Source organism: Urocampus carinirostris, chromosome 3 (genome assembly GCF_059441175.1).
Source record: "Urocampus carinirostris isolate Australia breed hairy pipefish chromosome 3, RoL_Ucar_1.0, whole genome shotgun sequence".
NCBI classification, from domain to species: Eukaryota; Metazoa; Chordata; class Actinopteri; order Syngnathiformes; family Syngnathidae; genus Urocampus; species Urocampus carinirostris.
In genome coordinates, this window is record NC_142351.1 from 21149282 (window position 1) to 21168187 (window position 18906).

At 39.5% G+C, this 18906-nt stretch overlaps 1 protein-coding gene across 1 annotated transcript in view; it reads right to left on the reverse strand.

Moving 5' to 3' along the window:
• The window catches only part of prkcz (protein kinase C, zeta), an 80440-nt gene that overhangs the window by 2534 nt on the left and 59000 nt on the right, over nt 1-18906 (reverse strand). Inside the window, exons 16-17 of the mRNA XM_088330997.1 lie at nt 18787-18876; nt 7807-7922 (exon numbers count right to left, since the gene is read on the reverse strand). Of these exons, the coding sequence (XP_088187123.1) occupies nt 7807-7922; nt 18787-18876 (206 nt within the window). The remainder of the gene's footprint in view (nt 1-7806; nt 7923-18786; nt 18877-18906) is intronic.

Genomic DNA, 18906 nt, shown 5'->3' on the forward strand with positions numbered 1-18906 from the left:
AAAGCTTTGAAAACTCTCTCGGTGTACCGTCTTTCTTTGTAAATATGTGTAACTCATGTATAATATGTATTTGCAACTGTATATTTTTGTAATGTATTTATTTGCCTTTCTTTTAGACACTTATTCTGATATGTTTTGCACGGGTGAACGAAAAATGAGGGGCGGAACAAACGCGGGGTGCCGAGTTTAAATGGGGACCGCTAAAGGTCAGGGACAGACAAGGAAAGAAGAGGGGGTAAAAAGTTGGTTAAAGAAAAAGGAGTAGCGTGAGTAAATGTGTTCATCTGATATATTTTTCCCCATCCTTACCTTTGGAAATGTACACTTTTTTCCTTGGATTACTTTCAACGGAACCTGGACTCTGCAGGTCTGCATACAACCTTAAGTACCGGTATCATTTTCCATTCATTTTGCCGGCTGTGATTTTTGGACTCTGGACTTTAATAAAGGACATTTAGTTTCAATCGCGGGACTTGAAGTCGGGTTTGGGTTAATTTTGTGTTTGTGTTACATGTTTAAATGTGGGCGCATGCGGCTTATATACAGGTGCGGCTTGTGTATGTATAAAATCGGTTTTCCTCTTAAAATGTGGTGGGTGCGGCTTATAATCAGGTGCGCTCTATAGTCCGGAATTTACGGTATTTAAGTATCAAATAAGTATTTAAACACCTGAGAAAATGAATGTTAATATTTGGTAGAGTAGCCTTTGTTTGCTATCACAGAGGTCAAACGTTTCCTGTAGTCTTTCACCAGGTTTGGACACACTGCAGGAGGGATCTTAGCCCACTCCTCCACACAGATCTCTGGATCAGTCAGGTTTGTGGGCTGTCGCTGAGAAACAGATTTCCATAATCATTTTCTCTGCTTGTTCAGCAGTAGGTATGCAAGTCAGGACTGTGAAACCATGGCCACATTTTTGGATAGCAGGAAGAGGACTACTTTTTATGAGAATGGTTTCACAATGGTTTTTCGTTCACATATTGCCGAATTTCAGCTATTATACTCGATAATGTATTCATCAAAACAGGACTGCCTTTCGTGACTTCAAACACATTGTCAGACTGGGTCACAGAAACGATGGGAATGCGTGGAAACAACAATTAGATAGATAGATAGATAGATAGATAGATAGATAGATAGATAGATAGATACTTTGTTCATCCCCGAAGGGAAATTCACATTTCCAGCAGCATCCCTGAGCTGAGAACAAAATAACACGGGAGCTGCTGGAGTGGCTGCCAATTATCACACTGAAACCAAATATTTCAATTTATGGTTTTGTGCTATAAAATAAGGGTCATGAAAACCCACCTATCGGTGAGCCTTCTTAATTTCTGTTTGGATTGTGAGATGCTAGACTAAGATAGACAAGTTTAGCTGAGCAGATCTTCATTATCTAGGAAACAACCCAATGGAGTCCTGAGAGCAGAGCAGAAAACTCGAGGTATGTTGTTGGAGTTGTTTCAACACTATCGCAAACTAGCGAAAAAGAGATGTGTGCTTTTCATTTACCGAGTCGGCAGCATCCATTAGCAAAAACAATCTCATGTTAAACAGGTGGTACGTGGAAAGAGTGGCATAGGACTGGGTCCGTTAAACAATGGTCTCCTAGCAACACTGTTAAGTTGAGATACTACAAAGCTTGTGCATGGACAGTGCTGTTCAAAATAATATCAGTGCAATGTGACTAACAGGAATATCTCAGGTTTTAGTATATTTATGTATTGTTACGTGCCAAACAAGTTACCAGTAAGTGCAGAGGATTTTAGAAAACAAACAAGACCCAGCATTCATAATAGGCTGTGCAATTGAGCAAATAGTTCAAAGGGGAGAGTTCAAAGACAATAGCAGTGTCTTCTGTTGACTGTACAAACTCAAAACTATTTTATATTTCCCAAAAAAGGGAGAATTTAGTTATCCTAATATTTAGTTGCAAGACCGCATTTTCGTTTATAACTGCTTCATATCTGTGGCATATAGTCAACTAACCTGTGGCACCGTTCAGTTGTTGTCAAAGGAAGCCCCTTCTTCGGAGCAGTGTCTTGAATGTCCCATTTTCCTCAAATGCATGTTCAACCTGTGCTAGCTTCATCCTTCTTAAAAAGGTGCCACCAGATTTACACCTGTTGTTTTTTTTCTTCCCCAAAATTGATGAACACAGAGATTGTTTGCCACATTGCTATTTTTTTTAACACACCCCTTTGAACTATTTGTCGAGTTACACAAGTCAAGTCATTTTCATTCGTATACCACATAATCACACAGAGTCTCAAAGGGCTGCACAGGTTATTGCACAGACTATTATTTCTTACTATTATTACACCTTCCCCTGATCTGGAAACAACATGAGGGCAAGGAAAAGCTCAAAAACCTCAACATGAGGAAAATGAAGAAACCTTGAGAAGGGACCGCACATGTGGTATCCCCCTTTCAGGATTACCAGGCAAAGGATGCTGCAATTACAAATAATACAGAGATATTGTCCACAAAAAGTATAGGTTATTCATATGCTTTAGAGTAGAAGTGTTCTACTGCAGCCTTCAGTGCGTGCCTATTATGAATGCTGGGTCTTGTTTGTTTTCTGAGAATATACTGCACCTACTAGTAACTTATTTGGCATGTAAAAATCAAAAATATACTAAAAGTTGAGATATTCTGGTAAGTCGCATTGCACTGCTATTATTTTGAACAGCACAGTATTAGCGTTATACGCTTATAAATGAGACGAAAGACTTTGGATTCAAAGTAAATGACATTTTGTGAACAGTGCCAGGGGACACATTTTCCATGTACCATTGTAAAGACAAAGTCAAAGGCATGTGTCCATCGTGCTTAGTAGAAAATCTGTTATCAGATATTGTAGATGAGTAAGAAAGAGACGTTGGAAGCCTGCCAACGTATACTCAAGATGTTCTTTACCACATGTCCGCTTGCAGATGGAATTTAGATCCTTAACGTCATTTGGTCAAAGAGTCTTGCTCAAATCAGCTACCTCCTGCAGTATATATCTTTTCCATGGCATGAACCAGGGAAGTGTTCTGCTCAAATGGAAAATATGGGCCGTCTTTGCCAAAACTCTTTGCTTTGGCCTTGGCTTCACACCACAATCACACAGTGATGGAACGTGTAATCGGATCCTGGACTCGGTCACAACAAAGGAAGCTGAGAGTCCAAGTGGGAAGCCAAATAGCCGGCATCCTCTCGGGGTGTACAATCATCCGTTCTGAGCCCCTTTTTACTCTGCCAGATTTGACAGCAACGGAATTGAGTCATCAAGCTCGCTCATGTCGCTAGAATTGTGGGTCCGACCCAACTTCCCAATCCTTTGAAGACCTAGTCCTAACCAGTAAAATGTCAATTTGAAATGGTACTTTTACCGCCCAGAACTGATACACAAGAAGAAACAGACCATATGTATTTGTGTATAACACACACTGATATATAACGCGCACTCATAAATTCTGTTTAAAAATCGGTTTGAAATTTTGTTGAGGCCATGATTAAAATCATTTCTTGACAACGTAAACTATGAACACCATACCAACATTAAATTTACAAAGTACGCCAAAAGGTTGTTTCCATCATCGTGCTTTTTGCGCTTATTTATATCTTTCAGGACGACTTTCTGTTTTCTCCATTCTCTTCGATTGGTCTCTGATATTGTGAATAAAAACAGTGGGATAATTAAATAAGATAAAATGCCTTTTCATTTGTTATCTATTGCAGTGGTCGGCAACCTTCTCTGTACCATGGACCGGCTTGATGTCTGTCAATATTCTCGCAGCCCGGGCTGATAATATTCAGATTCAGATTCAGATCTACTTTATTGTCATTCTAGTACACGTGTATACAGAACGAAATGTCGATACATAATAATAATAACATTATAAATAATAACAATGCCGATTGTAATAGCAATAATAAGCCTGAAACCACCATGCTGTCACTAGACCCATAGGGATCACATAGGAAAAGGCATTTGATTTTATTTCATCGTCACACTATTTTTACTTTTTTGATGGCGCTTGTGATTGGGCAATCATTGTAGATCTATATTTTGGCTGAACTCATTCTCATAATAATCCATTATGGTGCCACGTTGTACAACGCTGCAATAGACTAATTTGGGAACGGGTAACAGAGCAGTTTGGGAATGAGTTGGGCCGAAACAACGTACAACAATTGACTGATCACGTGCACCTTCAAGATAAAAGGGCGAGACAACGTTCTACTTTGAGTTAAAATAGTGTGATTAAAAAAATAGTGTAAATAAAATTGAATGCCTTTTCCTATGTCATCAACAGCGCTTTGGCTGCCGCAATCCGGGTTAAATTCCCGTTGCAAACAATGCTGAGCAAATGTGGTCGGCGGTATTTGTCGAATGATCAATTTTGCTCAAATATAGTATAGTATTTGACCTGTGTAAGTTTTTTTAGGTTAAATAAATCAGTGTATAAATACGGTATAAACAATACCAAAGGGTTCGGTGATTGCCCAACCACTGATCTATTTTACTGGTGAATAGTGGTTAGTATTCAGCGCTCCCACTGCCGCGACACAGATTCAATTTCTGTTGCATCCAATGTAATTTGTTTGAGGTCAGTAATATTTTTGGACTGATCAATTATTGCACAGATACAGTAAAACATTGTGTATAATGCACACCCAAAGTTAGTAGTTATTTTTGAGGTAAAAAAAAAAGTGTGTGTTATACAATTAGAAATACAATACTTCCCTAGGTTGCAGCCACAGCTTTCATTTTTGAAGATCGGAGTCTGGCACGGATAGTCTAAATGCCTTCCCCTGGCCCCTTCGCCACAGCATCCTGGCAAGAGCCCCCAGCGATCCTGGCTTTTAATGCCGCAATGTAAATCTCTAACACGGAGACTTTCCCCTCCACTCTCCCGACAGTGCTTCACTTTTCTTTCTTGTGGTGCCAAGCCCGTCAGGAGTGGAGGAGAGGGGAGACTGGTAAGCTTTTTTGCGTCAGCCCCTCGTAGCGGGAGTGGGCGACATCAGCCTCTTTCCCTGGCAACAGCGGCAAGAGACGACGGGGATGGGAAGATAAAGGGTGAGAGGCAGCCAAGAGCCAAGCGCCGCCTTTTGATGTGCCTTGCTGTTTGATGCAGGGTTGATATCTCCACTATTTGAACTGGCAGAGTGCTCTCCGCCCCCCCCCCCCCCCCCCGCTGCTCAGCGGGAGCTCCCTCCACCAAACATCCAGCCTACAACCCCAAATTGTCTGCCGCGGACCCCTGTCGTCTAATTCTGCCGACAGAATTGGGATGCCCTCTCCCCAGCTTCCTTGCCGAAGTTGCTTAATGAGCTGAAAGGCTGAAGCAGCCGCGGGCTGGAGTGCGCCATGTCGACAGCCGGGCAACATGTTCAAAAGGTGAGAGAGCAAAAGGCACCTGTTGTTAGGTTCAGCGCACCACAACCGCTTAACAAGGCTCCGGTTCACGCTTACGGATCCCATTTCTGCATCTTGCTGTTGTGTGAACTTCGGAAGCGTTACGCGAGGAAATCGAATTCCAGAGCAGGTCGTTTTACATTCAATCCGGCCACTGCTTGGCAAAAGGCTTTACAGCAGGGGTAGGGAACCTACTCGAGAGCCAGCTTTTTTCATGAGTACATATGGCTTGGACATAAAATGCTACTCGTGCAAATTTCCTCTCTAGCGTTCCAAATATGACAAGCTCAGAGTTGAGATTAGTGCAACACTGATAATTCCATCTGTTTGCTCCAGTTACAACTACAGTTTACAGTCAAGTTGTCTCATCAACTGACATTTTGGCTGTATGTCACTAAGGAATCCTTTAAATGGAATCTCATTAAACAATGGATAGTCACGGTTGAGACACTTTATGATAGAAAACCCACAGAACAAATTGTAAACACCCAAAAACGTCAGCCAAGCACACAGAGCGATTTGACTGGATTCGCGGTAGTGGTGGCTGTTGTTCTACACCATGTCTGTTGGGTGTAGTCATCAGTTTCTCATTGCTAAAAAAATCCTCTCTTAAGTGCCACAAATATTTGAACAAAAAATAACTTTATAATTGTATTTTGCCATTGCAAGAATTTAGTAGATACGAATACTACATATCAGGTAGAGGGTCTTAATTATGACCATAAATGCCAGAATACAGAGTGCATCTGATGGAAGGCCGCATGTAAATAAAATCACAAAACTCAATTCTGTCTTTGTACAAGCTGCACCGGACTTTAAACTGCAGTCATAAAATGAACTAATTCTCATCAATTTTATACATCTCAAACCTGGTGAACACCTGGCACCAACTACATGAGGAATTTGATGTTGTGCCACTGTACACCTAACATTCTCCTAGGAGTTGTTTACATCGCATGTTTTCGATCATGTGACTATTCAAGATGGTGATTACAAAGACGAGCACATATTTACTAGTGCGCCAAAAGAAAACATGAACAAGGGCTCCGCTGCACCAAATGTGAGACCTACAATTTTGGACGACAGCTGCAGGGCTACCATACTGTGGAGAATAATGCCATATTGCAACACAGACGTGTATTTTTGTATTGTTTTCATTGGTGGATCTTGAGGTGACAGACAAGTGCACTTGCTTGCTATCGTTCGTCAAGGATTCAAGGAAATTTCGGCAACCTGCCATTGATGCCGATGATATAGAAAGAATAGTGCAGTGTCTTTGTTTGGATAACCTGCACTGCAGTTCAAATTGGATGTATAAATTAAGGACTAAGCTCACCGTTTCATTCCGTGCCGCCACGAAATAATATTTAAAGCCGCAGTGTTTCAAATGTAGCCAAACATAGCTGTCCAGAATTTTCAATCTATCTATCTGCAAAAAGGGAAAATAGCATAGTATAGTTGAACTTTTGGGGATATTTTTGTGTCCGACACCGTGGCTTCAGCCTCCATTATGTTTCTATGCGACACTCGGCACAGTTCCAATAATCCTAAACTTAATATATTCAATGGTAGAACTTTGCAACAAGAACAGTTTAGAAATAATAATAATAATAATAATTTGTATTTCAAAGCGACTTTCAGGACACCCAAGGTCGCTGTACATATAGTAGGACACAACAATAAAACAAGAGTAAAGTAAAAATTAATAAATACCAAATATAACACATTTGAGTTTAAAGGGGTGGTGTGTGAGGCATTTGGTCAAGGGTAGACAAGTCTGAAGAGGTGAGTTTTGAGTTCAGATTTGAAGGTGGACAGGGTTGGAGAATTTCAGCGGTCAAGCGACAATGAGTTCCAGAGGTGGGGGGCAGAGCGGCTGAAAGCTCTGCTCCCCATGGAGCTGAGGCAGTGAGGGGGTATAGTGGGATGGAGGGAGGAAGATGATCTGAGGATGCGGGATGGCGTGGCAGTGTGAAGGAGGTTGGAGGGGTAGGGAGGCCACGAATGGCCATGTAGGTGTAAGCAGAATTTTGTAACTGATTCTATGGTAGATTGAGAGCCAGTGGAGTTGCTGAAGGACAAGGGTGATGTGATGGCAAGGAATGAAGATAGGAAAAGGATCTCTGTATTGCGTTGTCACTAAAAGCTACATTTTCGGCGGATTTAAAAACCTATAGCAGTTGATATAAAGACAGTTGTTTTTCTTTGACTTATTGAAAACTAAAAGTTAAATGAAGAAGGAAAGAAAGTGAACGTTAAAATTGCTTGGGGCCGTTTTAATTCAAGTCACGCAGATTTTGTTTTTTTACTTTATCACAGTTCCTCCCTCTTGCATTTTCACAAGTCCCTGAATATTCCTTAATGAGCATGTCCATGTGATTTGAAGTGGAACTTACTCGTCATCCGGTGTTAGTTGCACTGGCTCGTTAGTAAACTGTGTGTCAAAATTTTCAAGGCCGTAATCGTCTGAGATTTGAGGTTTGAAGGGCGGCGTCATCTCCTTCTTCTCCAGCTTCATGGAAACAAAGAAAAACAGAGTTAGTGGATATTTCTTTTTTGACATTGAAATGCAAGATTTGTTCATGCAAAAAAAAAAAAGAAAATCCAGATAAAACTGAATCAATAAAATATGGATTGCCAACAGTAGGTTAATCAAATTCCTTAATTAACAGTTTGGTTTATTAAAAAAAATACATAACCACAAACTCTAAATGAGCAATATAAAAAGGTGGCCACTCGTATATGATAAGGTTCTTAAGAATGTCCAACAGTTAAATACTGTACTTCGTGAGCTCCGACAGAGCGGTAAACAAACTTTAAAATTCACCATGTGAAATTCAGAGGTAAGAGAATGCTGAGGATCAGCAAACATCTTAACATTGTCCCTGCAGCAACAGTAAACGCTTTGAAAGGGCTCCTAAATAATGACCCATTAGGTACAGAATAGGAAGAGTTTTGGCTATGGTAGCTTGTTAATCTCATGTGTTTTGTTGCTTTTTGTGTGCATGTGTGTTTATTTCCTTCAAAGCTCTGATCTTTGCTGACAATTCATATGCTGTGTTTTGGGAAATGAACTTCAAACAAACAATTTAGACCTTTCTCTCCCAGTCTCATATTTGACAACGGGATTCCTGCAGTTTCATCACTAGAGGTGAGTTAATTCCCTCAAAAAATATGGAATTATATTTGCTCTTAGAGTAGCTGACCTGAATTTGAAAGGCCATGTGTTCACTTTCAGCAAGGCATGTGCACGGTCAGAGCAAGAATATTTCATTCAATTATAGATAGATTTATCACAGGAACCAAAAGAAACATGTCAACTCAATTAAATTTTTTAATAAGTTGAGAAAGGAACATATACTTAAACCACCCATTTAGTGGGCATTCATGCAGACTTTACACATCTAGAAAAAAAATACCATTGGTTTATTGATTTTTAGATAAATATTGGACTCTATGGGCTTTTCCTAAAATTCATTGAAGCGAACCAGTAGTTTCACATTTATTGGAAAATAATCTAACACCAGAATTGCCAAATATGAGCCACAAATTCCGTGAATAATACATTTATAATGTTCTTGTTTAAAGAAGATGAGTGCGAGATCTATGCCTGTCTGACTGAACACACCATACTGGTTGTTACAGGCGACTTTCCCATTTGTGACCAGAGTATATTTACGTTATGTGTGACAAGAAAATTCATAATTGTAGAAACATGCGGCTTTTTTATTTAGGAGAGTTAAAATTAGAATATACAACATTTAAGAAAGCACCAAATATGCACTGAGCAATACAAACATCCATTGGAATGGCAATCTCAGGTTGTTTGTGACAATGTCATGAATTGTCTGTCAGGCATACTGTCGTGTCATCCCTTTCGAGTCAAGTCAAGTCATATTTATTTGTATAGCCCTTTATCACAAGGAGCCTCAAAGGGTTGCACAGATCACAGATTATTGAAAACTACAGACTATTATTACACCTGTCCCTGATCCAACAAATTAAGCCACCAGGGACCAGCGTCGGTGACATTTTTTTAAGCACACTTGTTGAGAAACATGGTAACAATTTCAAGCATTTACAAAATAATTATCGAAAATGCAAGCACTATAATACTTAACAACACAACTTTAAAATGCAAGCATTTAAAGATTTTCAAGCACCTGTTCAAACCATGTGTGTAAGCCAATTAGTTCAAATATCTATAAAAATGAAAAAAAATTGGTGGTGTGTACAGATATACTCAACGTAGTGATATAGTTTCCTTTTGAAATATTTAGAAATTTTAGCCTTTGTAAAGAATATCCTTTTTTTTAAATTCAATATCAAAGAGGGAAATGGGTTGTCCAGGGCTTCTGTGTTTATGATCAAACTGGCATCATAGATAGATAGATAGATAGATAGATAGATAGATACTTTGTTCATCCCCGAAGGGAAATTCACATTTCCAGCAGCATCCCTGAGCTGAGAACAATCGAGAACAATCGAAAATATTGTCAATTTTGTGGGTCTGGAAGCACATTTTGTTACAAAGACAAAATAGGAAATATACAATTTTTGTACCATAGAATCCCAGTGTAAGTTCAGCCTATGATTTAACCTTTGACAAAGAAATCTGCTCAAAATCAAATTTTTTAAAACAGATAGGAAACACAATATGTACGTAACCAGATGTTAACTTGGAAATTTCTTGGAAATAGCTTGAAGTTCACAACCTGCTGGTGACGCAAAATCATTTCAAATCTTCACCAGAACAACACTGAGAAAGCTGTGCTAGCAAAACTTTTAAAGCAATTGGGGGCAAAAAATAGTACATGATTAAGTCAAGAAGCTCAGAAAGCTTTCTGCAAAGCAAAACAATATTAATCCTAGAAACATCAGCACAGAACAATGACTCAATGAAGGGTAAATAAAACCTAAATAAATAGAACCACAGGTGAGAGCATACTCACATACATTACACAGTATACTGGGTGCAGCAGACCTGAGTATCTTATACCAATACAGCCCAGAAGATCATCAGCTGCTCATTGCCCAGTCACAACAGAGTTGACAACATTATTAAGGACAACACAAACCCCAGACCCCACCTTTTTCACCTGCTTCCCTGTGGCAGGCATTACAGATCTCTAAAAGCAAAAATGTACAGGACAACAGACTGTAAAAATATATCTTGCCTATTTGTAGAAAAAAAATCATATACAGTGAAGAAAATAAGTATTTGAACACCCTGCTATTTTGCTATTTCTCCCACTTAGAAATCATGGAGGGGTCTGAAATTTTCATCGTAAGTCCATGTCCACTGTGAGAGAGATAAACTAAAAAGAAAAAGCCAGAAATCACAATACATGACTTTTAAAAAAAAAAAATTGTGTGATACAGCTGCAAATAAGTATTTGAGCACCTGTGTATCATCTAGAATTCTGACCCTGTTTTTCTGCACATGGGACAGGACGAGTGCTCTGCATTAAAGAGAGGATGACTGGGACCGTGTATTGAGAGATTTCGGGGAACAACCTCCTTCCCTCAGTCAGAGCATTGAAGATGGGTCGTGGCTGGGTCTTTCAACACGACAACGACCCGAAGCACACAGCCAGGAAAACCAAGGAGTGATTCCGTAAGAAGCATATCAAGGTTCTAGCATAGCCCAACCAGTCCCCAGACCTGAACCCAATTGAAAATCTTTGGAGGGAGCTCAAACTCCGTGTTTCTCAGCGACAGCCCAGAAACCTGTCTGATTTAGATAAGATCTGTGTGGAGGAGTGGGCTAAGATCCCTCCTGCAGGGTGTCCGAATCTGGTGAAAGACTAGAGGAAACGTTTTACCTCTTTAATAGCAAACAAAGGCCGCTGTACCAATTATTAACATTAATTTTGTCAGGTGTTCACATACTTATTTGCAGCTGTATCACACAAATAAATTGTTAAAAAAACATGCATTGTGATTTCAGGACATTTCTTTTTAGTTTATCTCTCTCACAGTGGACATGCACCAACGATGAAAATTTCAGACCCCTCCATGATTTCTGAATAGGAGAAATAGCAAAATAGCTGGGTGTTCAAATACTTATTTTCTTCACTGTATATTGTATATCTTTATTCTTTTTTGCACAATGTTGCTGTTATTACACTATTTTTCAATGCACAACTGATCTGATGCACCTAAAACTTGGCCCAGTCTAAAATATTGTTAATAGTTGCTTATTTATCCTGACATCATTTTTTTAATCTAATTTTTTTCTTTAAAGTCTTATTAGTTTTATCTCGAGTGCTACGTCGAACCTTGTAAACAACGGGCACTGTTGTTATCAATGACAATCAAGAAAATGCCATTCTATTGAATCCTGCCTATTATAGAAATCTTTCTTAAAGCACTTCTTTGAGGAGCCAAAGATCAGCAAGATGCCGCATGATTTCCTAGCAATTCAAATAAGAATTAGATTTCAAGCAATGATGCAGCTGACTCGATTTTACAGATCCGAAATCTGAACACGATCCAACAGACAACAGCAGCAGATTTGAGATGAGACCTAAACTACAGTCAGGTCCGTGGCATGCATTGAAAGCATACACAAGCGGATATTCGCGGAAATCATCCCCCTCTCTTTTTTGTATGACATCAACGAGCAGTAGCACAAATACAAGAAATTGCCGCAATCCAATCAGGAAAAATTACGTTTCCAGGTCTATTTGCCCTTCATTATGTACAGATGAATCAGACGAATGGAGTAGCATGGTTCGAGATGTCCTGACCTAATGGGCTGATGAGTTCTCGTAGCTGGCTTTTTTCCTTCCTTTTTTTCAAGAGCTGTTGTAGGGATGATTCACATTCAGTGGTCATTTCAGAGGTGCCCAGTAAGGTGGTCAGCCCCATGTCTCAATCAATTTCAACCATGAATCAAAGGGGCCGTTTTGAGTTGACAGTGAAGACGATCCCATGACTAAATCCCGGCGTAAAATACATTAACCTTTCCTTTTGGCCTTAGCGACAGCATTCAGCAGAAAGTGCTGGAATTGAGATCGGCAATTTCTTTAGTGTGCCTTTTGCCCTGAGTGAAGTAGCAACAAATCTTTGTTTTTTTGGTAAGAATGTTTCACATTCAGTGGTTATTTCAAAGGTGCCCTGTAAGGTGATCAGCCCCAAGTCTCAATCAATTGCAACCTTGAATCAAGGGTGCCGTTTTGAGTTGACACTGAAGATTATCCCGGGACCAAATCCCGGCGTAAAATACATTAACTTCTCCTTTTGGTCTTAGCGACAGTATTCAGCACAAGGTGCTGTAACTGAGATCTTGACACAACAGACTGCAACTGTAGTGAACAGCAATTGCATACCGCTCATCTCTGCTAGGAGAAATTGGAACTTTACTTCCCCAGTCTTCGCCCCCTTTGAGGTGGGCGATTCTGGATTTGCATTTGTGTTTTTCGCTATGTGTGTCGCCTGTTGGTATAATTTTGTTGGGCTAGCTCCACGTTAGTGTAGGGGCCGGCGAGGGCTTTCATGTTTTGTTTGCTCCGGGTTGGCGCTCGTTTGCTGCCCACTGTGTGTTGTTTGGTCGGTTAGCCTGGAGTTAGCGTCGGTTTTGCCGTGTAACTTGGTTTATTCCCGGCCGGCTTCGCGTATATCGCCGTAGCCTTCCAATTTAGCCTGGCTGCTCACTGCGTGTTTTTGATGGGCTGCCTGGTGTTAGCTCAGGTTTAACAGTGTTCCTTGGTATGTTCATTCCCGGCCAATTTCGCATTTGTTACTGTAGCCATTGCCACTTTTCCTTGTTGGTTAACGGTCAGCCTGGCTTCTCACTGCAGGTTTTTTGGTTGGCCAGACCTAACGTTTTTCTGTTGAGGCTGTGGCCGCCTTTCATTGGTCAGTCTTTTGGCGGCTCGCCCTTTGCTTATCCACCTGCACCACAACGCCTAGGCCATGGGGTCTCCAATGTGGTGCCCGCAGGCATTAGGGTGCCCCCTGAGGTCAGTTGCAGGGCCCATGGGCCTATTCTGAAAATGGCTTACAGGTGCTGGGTCATAAGGATTTTCTAGTAAAATTATTTATCCATTGGTTGACTGCGATTAACCCTACTTTCAGTAATTAGCCTGGTAATAAAATATTAACATAATAATGACATGATAAATTGATATTTTATTTAATTCATATATACTAGGTGCCATTTGCACTAATTAATAACAAAAATAAGCTCTTTGGACTCTACATTCCCCACAAAAACTACAAAAACTTGGTATTTCTGTCAACACTCTTAAGCTCTTCAACTCATTAGCACGTAAACCAATGGCGACTAGCTTGATATGGTGCTAGTGTTCCTCAAATGAAGTCACAGCTCAGAATTACAAATATATGCTGTCTTTAAAATGCATTATCTCGGAAAATAATTGGATTATACCAATGCAATATGTATAGATTTTATGCAAATATAATGTACTATTTCCTCACATTTTGCATGTTCAAGGATTTGGAAATACCTTTCACAAATTCATGTTACACTAAAATGTTGGTTAATGTGATTCATAGTGACTACAGGAAAATCTGCGTTCACATATAAAGAAATGCTGTAACAATTTACAGCATTAATCATGGCAAAGGATGAAATCAGTCACCGCTCTCGTCAAGCTCGACACATGTCTGGCAATAAAAAGCCTTGCTTTTGGGAAGACAATGAACATAAAAAGGCAGGTAAATTATATTCAAATGTGTCATCTCTTCAGAGGGTAAAGCCTCACCCCGGGAGCCGTCTGATGAATATTAATACGTGGTAACAACAGTAGCAGTGTGCCAGGCCTGTCAGGACTGGAGACAGGCTTGTAGTTTGAGGGCAGAGAGCGTCGCTTCTCCACCTCTCAAAGCTTTGTCAACTTGTTTTCCCACTGCACTACATCGGTCCTGGGTGCCTCACTCAGAAATTTCGCTCGCTTTGATATTCATCCCTACTTTGCCTTTGGTGTGTACTTCACAGCCACTGTGGCAAGGCTCATTAACACTCTGACAATTGTTTTCTTCCTCAGTGCTTTGCTACCTGACTCGCTTACGCTTAGCCCCACTTTGGACAGAGCACAGAAGGAAGACAGAAGTCGGGCAAAAAGAGTTCCGGAAAAACATGTTCCATAGCGGCTATTTTGTATTTGTTTTTTGAGGATGGATGTGTTTCCAGGTACAAGCACTTGTCAAATTGTGATCGATTTTAAGAAACACAACACCATTGACCGCAGTCTCACAAATTACTCAAACCATTGCAAAGATCTGCCCAAATGAATTTGTCATAACAAAGTATGTAGTTCAGTTTTTGAATTTTTTTTTTTGAAAAAAATATCAACATGGATGTTGCATAGAGCTTTGACAATAATGAGTAGATGCAGGCATATATTTGATAACCCAAAAATCCTTCATATAATATACAGTTCATCAATTTGGCCTAGAGATTGGGAGAAATACATATCAGAGCATTATAAAATCGCTTAATCGATTAGAGAAGAAATCCATTAGGATTGTGCACAAGGCTGTTTTTTAAGAACATACAAACAAATGGTAAATGTTCTGCATTTATATAGCGCCTTTCAAGTCAATGAAGACCTCTCAAAGTGCTTTACAATGTGCTTCACACTTACCTATTTACACACACACATACACACACCAATAGAGAGTTAGCCGTGCAAGGCGCCTACCTGCTTATTGGGGGCATTAGGGATTCAGTGTCTTGCCAAAGGACACTTCAACATATAACACGGAGGAGCACCAACATGTCAATGTGAAGATAAAGTGAAACTTAAATCCCTATTATTAGTATACAAAGCAATTCCTGACAAATATTCAACAGGTGTTTCTCTGTAGATCAGACAGTCTTCATCTCAGAGGAATCCATAACTTGAATGTTCAATATTCACGCACAATATTGAAAATCTCTTGTGCCACTCGGAGGGGTATTCATTTATAGAGCGATTTAGATGATGACTAAAAATGTAATAATATACTATACTGTGCGTATTTTAGATAAATATACTAAAGACGATTACTATATCGAATTTTTGGGGGTATTATATGTTAGAGGAGTAACTACTGACACTATTAAAAGTTTCAAATGTCATTTCTTTGTTTTGTGTTTTTTCTTTGTTGGGAATGGTGCAGTTTTTGTCATATTAAAATTTTGAATATGTCTTGTATTGTGAGCACCTTTTTCCGGGTACAGGACACTACTGTAGTGCTTCTTTTCGCCGCAACCGGCAAGTGGCGCTGTGAGAGGTCACCCAGCATCCTCCCCGAAGGAGAAATCAGCTTCCTCTTTCTAGTTCGTGTGTTAACATTCTATGCTGTATCTCCAGCGCACTAAGAACTCTGACATTTTTATTATTTAATATCTTGTGCATTCATTCAATATGGTTGGTTTAAAGTGTAAAAGAGAGGCGAGGCGTTTCTTATGAAATGAAATTGGAATATGAAAGCTTGATGCTGTTGAAAAAATGGTAGGAACGCTTTTTTTCGGCCACTTTTTACCACAGAGGAGGAAGTCGCCCAACTGTTGAAGCTTATCTTCCAAAAGTAAGTTAAACTTAACTTTATTCATCTTTATATAGCATATTATTTTATGAAATGTTTATTGTTTAGTACAAAACAATACAGGTTACATATACAAGCCTTAAACATACTTATACAAACCTTAAACATACCAAATATAGCAGTGAAGCAACTTACGAACAAATTCAACTTACAAACAATAGTCCGAAACATATCTCGTTCGTGAGTAGGGCATCATCTGTATTTTCTTTCAAATTAATTTTAATAAAATACTCCCAACTGTTTAATTCTCAAAAAAACACACACAATTTAAATTCAGTGGCAACGTGTATCAAACTGATGTCCCATTAGATTTTGACCCTCTTTTGTAAAATAGCTTGAAGTACACTGCCTATGTCTGAAGAGTTACCCGCAGTTAACGATAGACTTATTTATAAGATAGGTTTATAAATATATCATTTTTGTGCAGGTTGCATCTAAATAGGAGGAAGGTTGTGTGTTGCCTCAGCTCAAGGTGTAGATCGAGTAGATGATTGCTGTCATGTTTGGGAGAGGCAATTCAGAAGAGGTAATGAAAGCTCTATCTGGTTTTCAAAGGTAACTTGCATTAAATGTATGTGTGCAGATCTATTCCGTTTGTTGTTCTTGTCACATTAGTTGGAAATAATCTGACAGGTTGTGGAGTCAAAGCCTAGAAGAGCTGTCAACAACCTGAGTATCAGGATGCAAGAAGTCACAACTACCAGTTCATCTGCCTCAAGCATTCCTGATGTGCTACTATTTTAGCGAATACTAAATAACAACAACAAACTTTTATTTGATTAAATAAGAATTGTTTTGTCACAATGTTTTTGAGCGATACGGTGATGGAGTTTAAGGATCATACGAATATCACATCCAATATAGACACATCAAGCATATATAGAAAACTGTTGGGATTGAAAAAGATGCAATTTAGCCTAATTTGGAAACTCAAAGTATTGTTTAAGGGATTCCGTAGTCGTCAAGTCATGTTTATTTCTGACGCCCTTAATTACAATGAGTCTCAAAGACCACAGATGATTGCAAACTACAGAGTATTATTCCACATTACCCTGATCTAAAACCTAAATGAGGGCAAGAAATGAACAGAGCAAATTTTGGTTAAGAAGATTGCATTACAATTTTGGACCAAGTGTTGTTGGGGTGGCGCATGCTTCTTGGTTTGACAGTAAGAGATCGGTAACGCTAATAACAGTCACAAAAATGCAAAGTTCTTTTTTTTGTTGTTTTGAGGAAAAGCAAGAAGTGTTTGATTGATGCTTGCTAGTTGCAATATTGCATACTTATCAGCATATATATATATATATATATATATTTTTAAAGTATACCTAAACTTCAGAACACCTCACAGACCACACCAGAGTCATAACCAGGCAGTACACCTGAGGCCAACAGTAAAGCAAAATGTCTTCCAGAACGAATAGTTAGTTGGCATACAAGCAAATATAATTTTTGATGTACAGCATACACCAAATATACTGTGCCGAGGTTTATATTTGACCGATTGGACGTTCCATGCCCTTTAAATACAGCAATTGTGTTCGCCTTTTGTTTATCTATCTACCCTGGTCATATCCCTCGAGAGTGGTGACCGACAACAAGACAAACACATACAAAAATTAAAAAAGGGAAAAAGTAGCACAAAAAAACATACACAGAAATTTTTGGACCATGGTCAACCCAAATGCCTAAACACCCAAACAAGTTAAGCACCTCGACATCCAATTTCGTGATGCTTTCGTCCCTCCAGATGAAACGAGACAAGAAAACGGCCATGCCACTCGGGTCAGGGTGACACAACACACTCTTTTGTTGAACAGCAGGGCCCGACAGCTTTCACTGGTTTACCCCTGCCGCATCATACAGGTGCCCTGCCCATCCCTTAGAACACGTCTAAACATCGCACTATCCTTTTAAAAACACCTCTCCACTCATTCCTATCACCAACAAGAGCTCTAGCTTCCACTACATTTAGACCTCTTTCCTCCAGTGCACTCATAACACCATCCATCCATGTCCATCACGGCCTTCCTCTTGGTCATCTTCCATTTACTTCTGCTTTTTAGATCCTCTTCAACATTCGCTCCTCATCCATCATCTCCATGTGTCCAAACCAACCGAGTATTCTCTTATCCACACGCTTGCTCTGTTCCACTACTACTCCAGTTCTGTCTCTCACAATTTCATTTCTTTCATTTCTCAATCCATCCAAAGGAATCGATTGACTAAAAGGAAGGTTGATGTGTTAGGCTTGAGTGAAACAAAGATGAAAGGAAAGGGTGAATTACAGCTTGGAGGTATGTATGATAGAAAGTCTGGAGTTATGGGTGGACATGCGAGAGAAGGAGTGGCTGTGCTTGTGAGTGAAAAGCAAAGGAAAAACTGGTAGAGTGGAAAGAGATATCTTCCAGATTGATGTGGGTGACGTCTTTTGTACCAATTCAAAAACAGCACTACGCTAGCTCATTATTAATGTTCATTTCATCTGCCTTACTTGTACCTAAATAGAAAACTCAACAAACATTCCTCTCATAGTAAATAACAAACACAATAACAAATCAAAATCACTAAATAAATCAATTCAGTAATATTACAAACACATACTTTCTACCCCACACAAAAATATTTCTTTGAGGTTTTTTCAAATGTACACAATGTCTAACCACACTTGGTTGTCTTTGTGAGATGCTAGAATTAGTTAATGATCTGGAAAAAACATTTCCAAATGTTAGAAATTTGCTTAACAATGCTAACATGGAAAGCGCGTTGGTTACATGTTTATCATCCAAATTCCACAACCTAATTTTAACACTTACCTGCTCCCAGTCTATACTGCGGAAAAATGTGTGGGACTTGATATCTGTGAAACCGGTCTGGACCAAGCAACCCAGCCGCTCCTTAGGGTCCTGTTGGAACCAAAACAGCTGTTCAAAAAT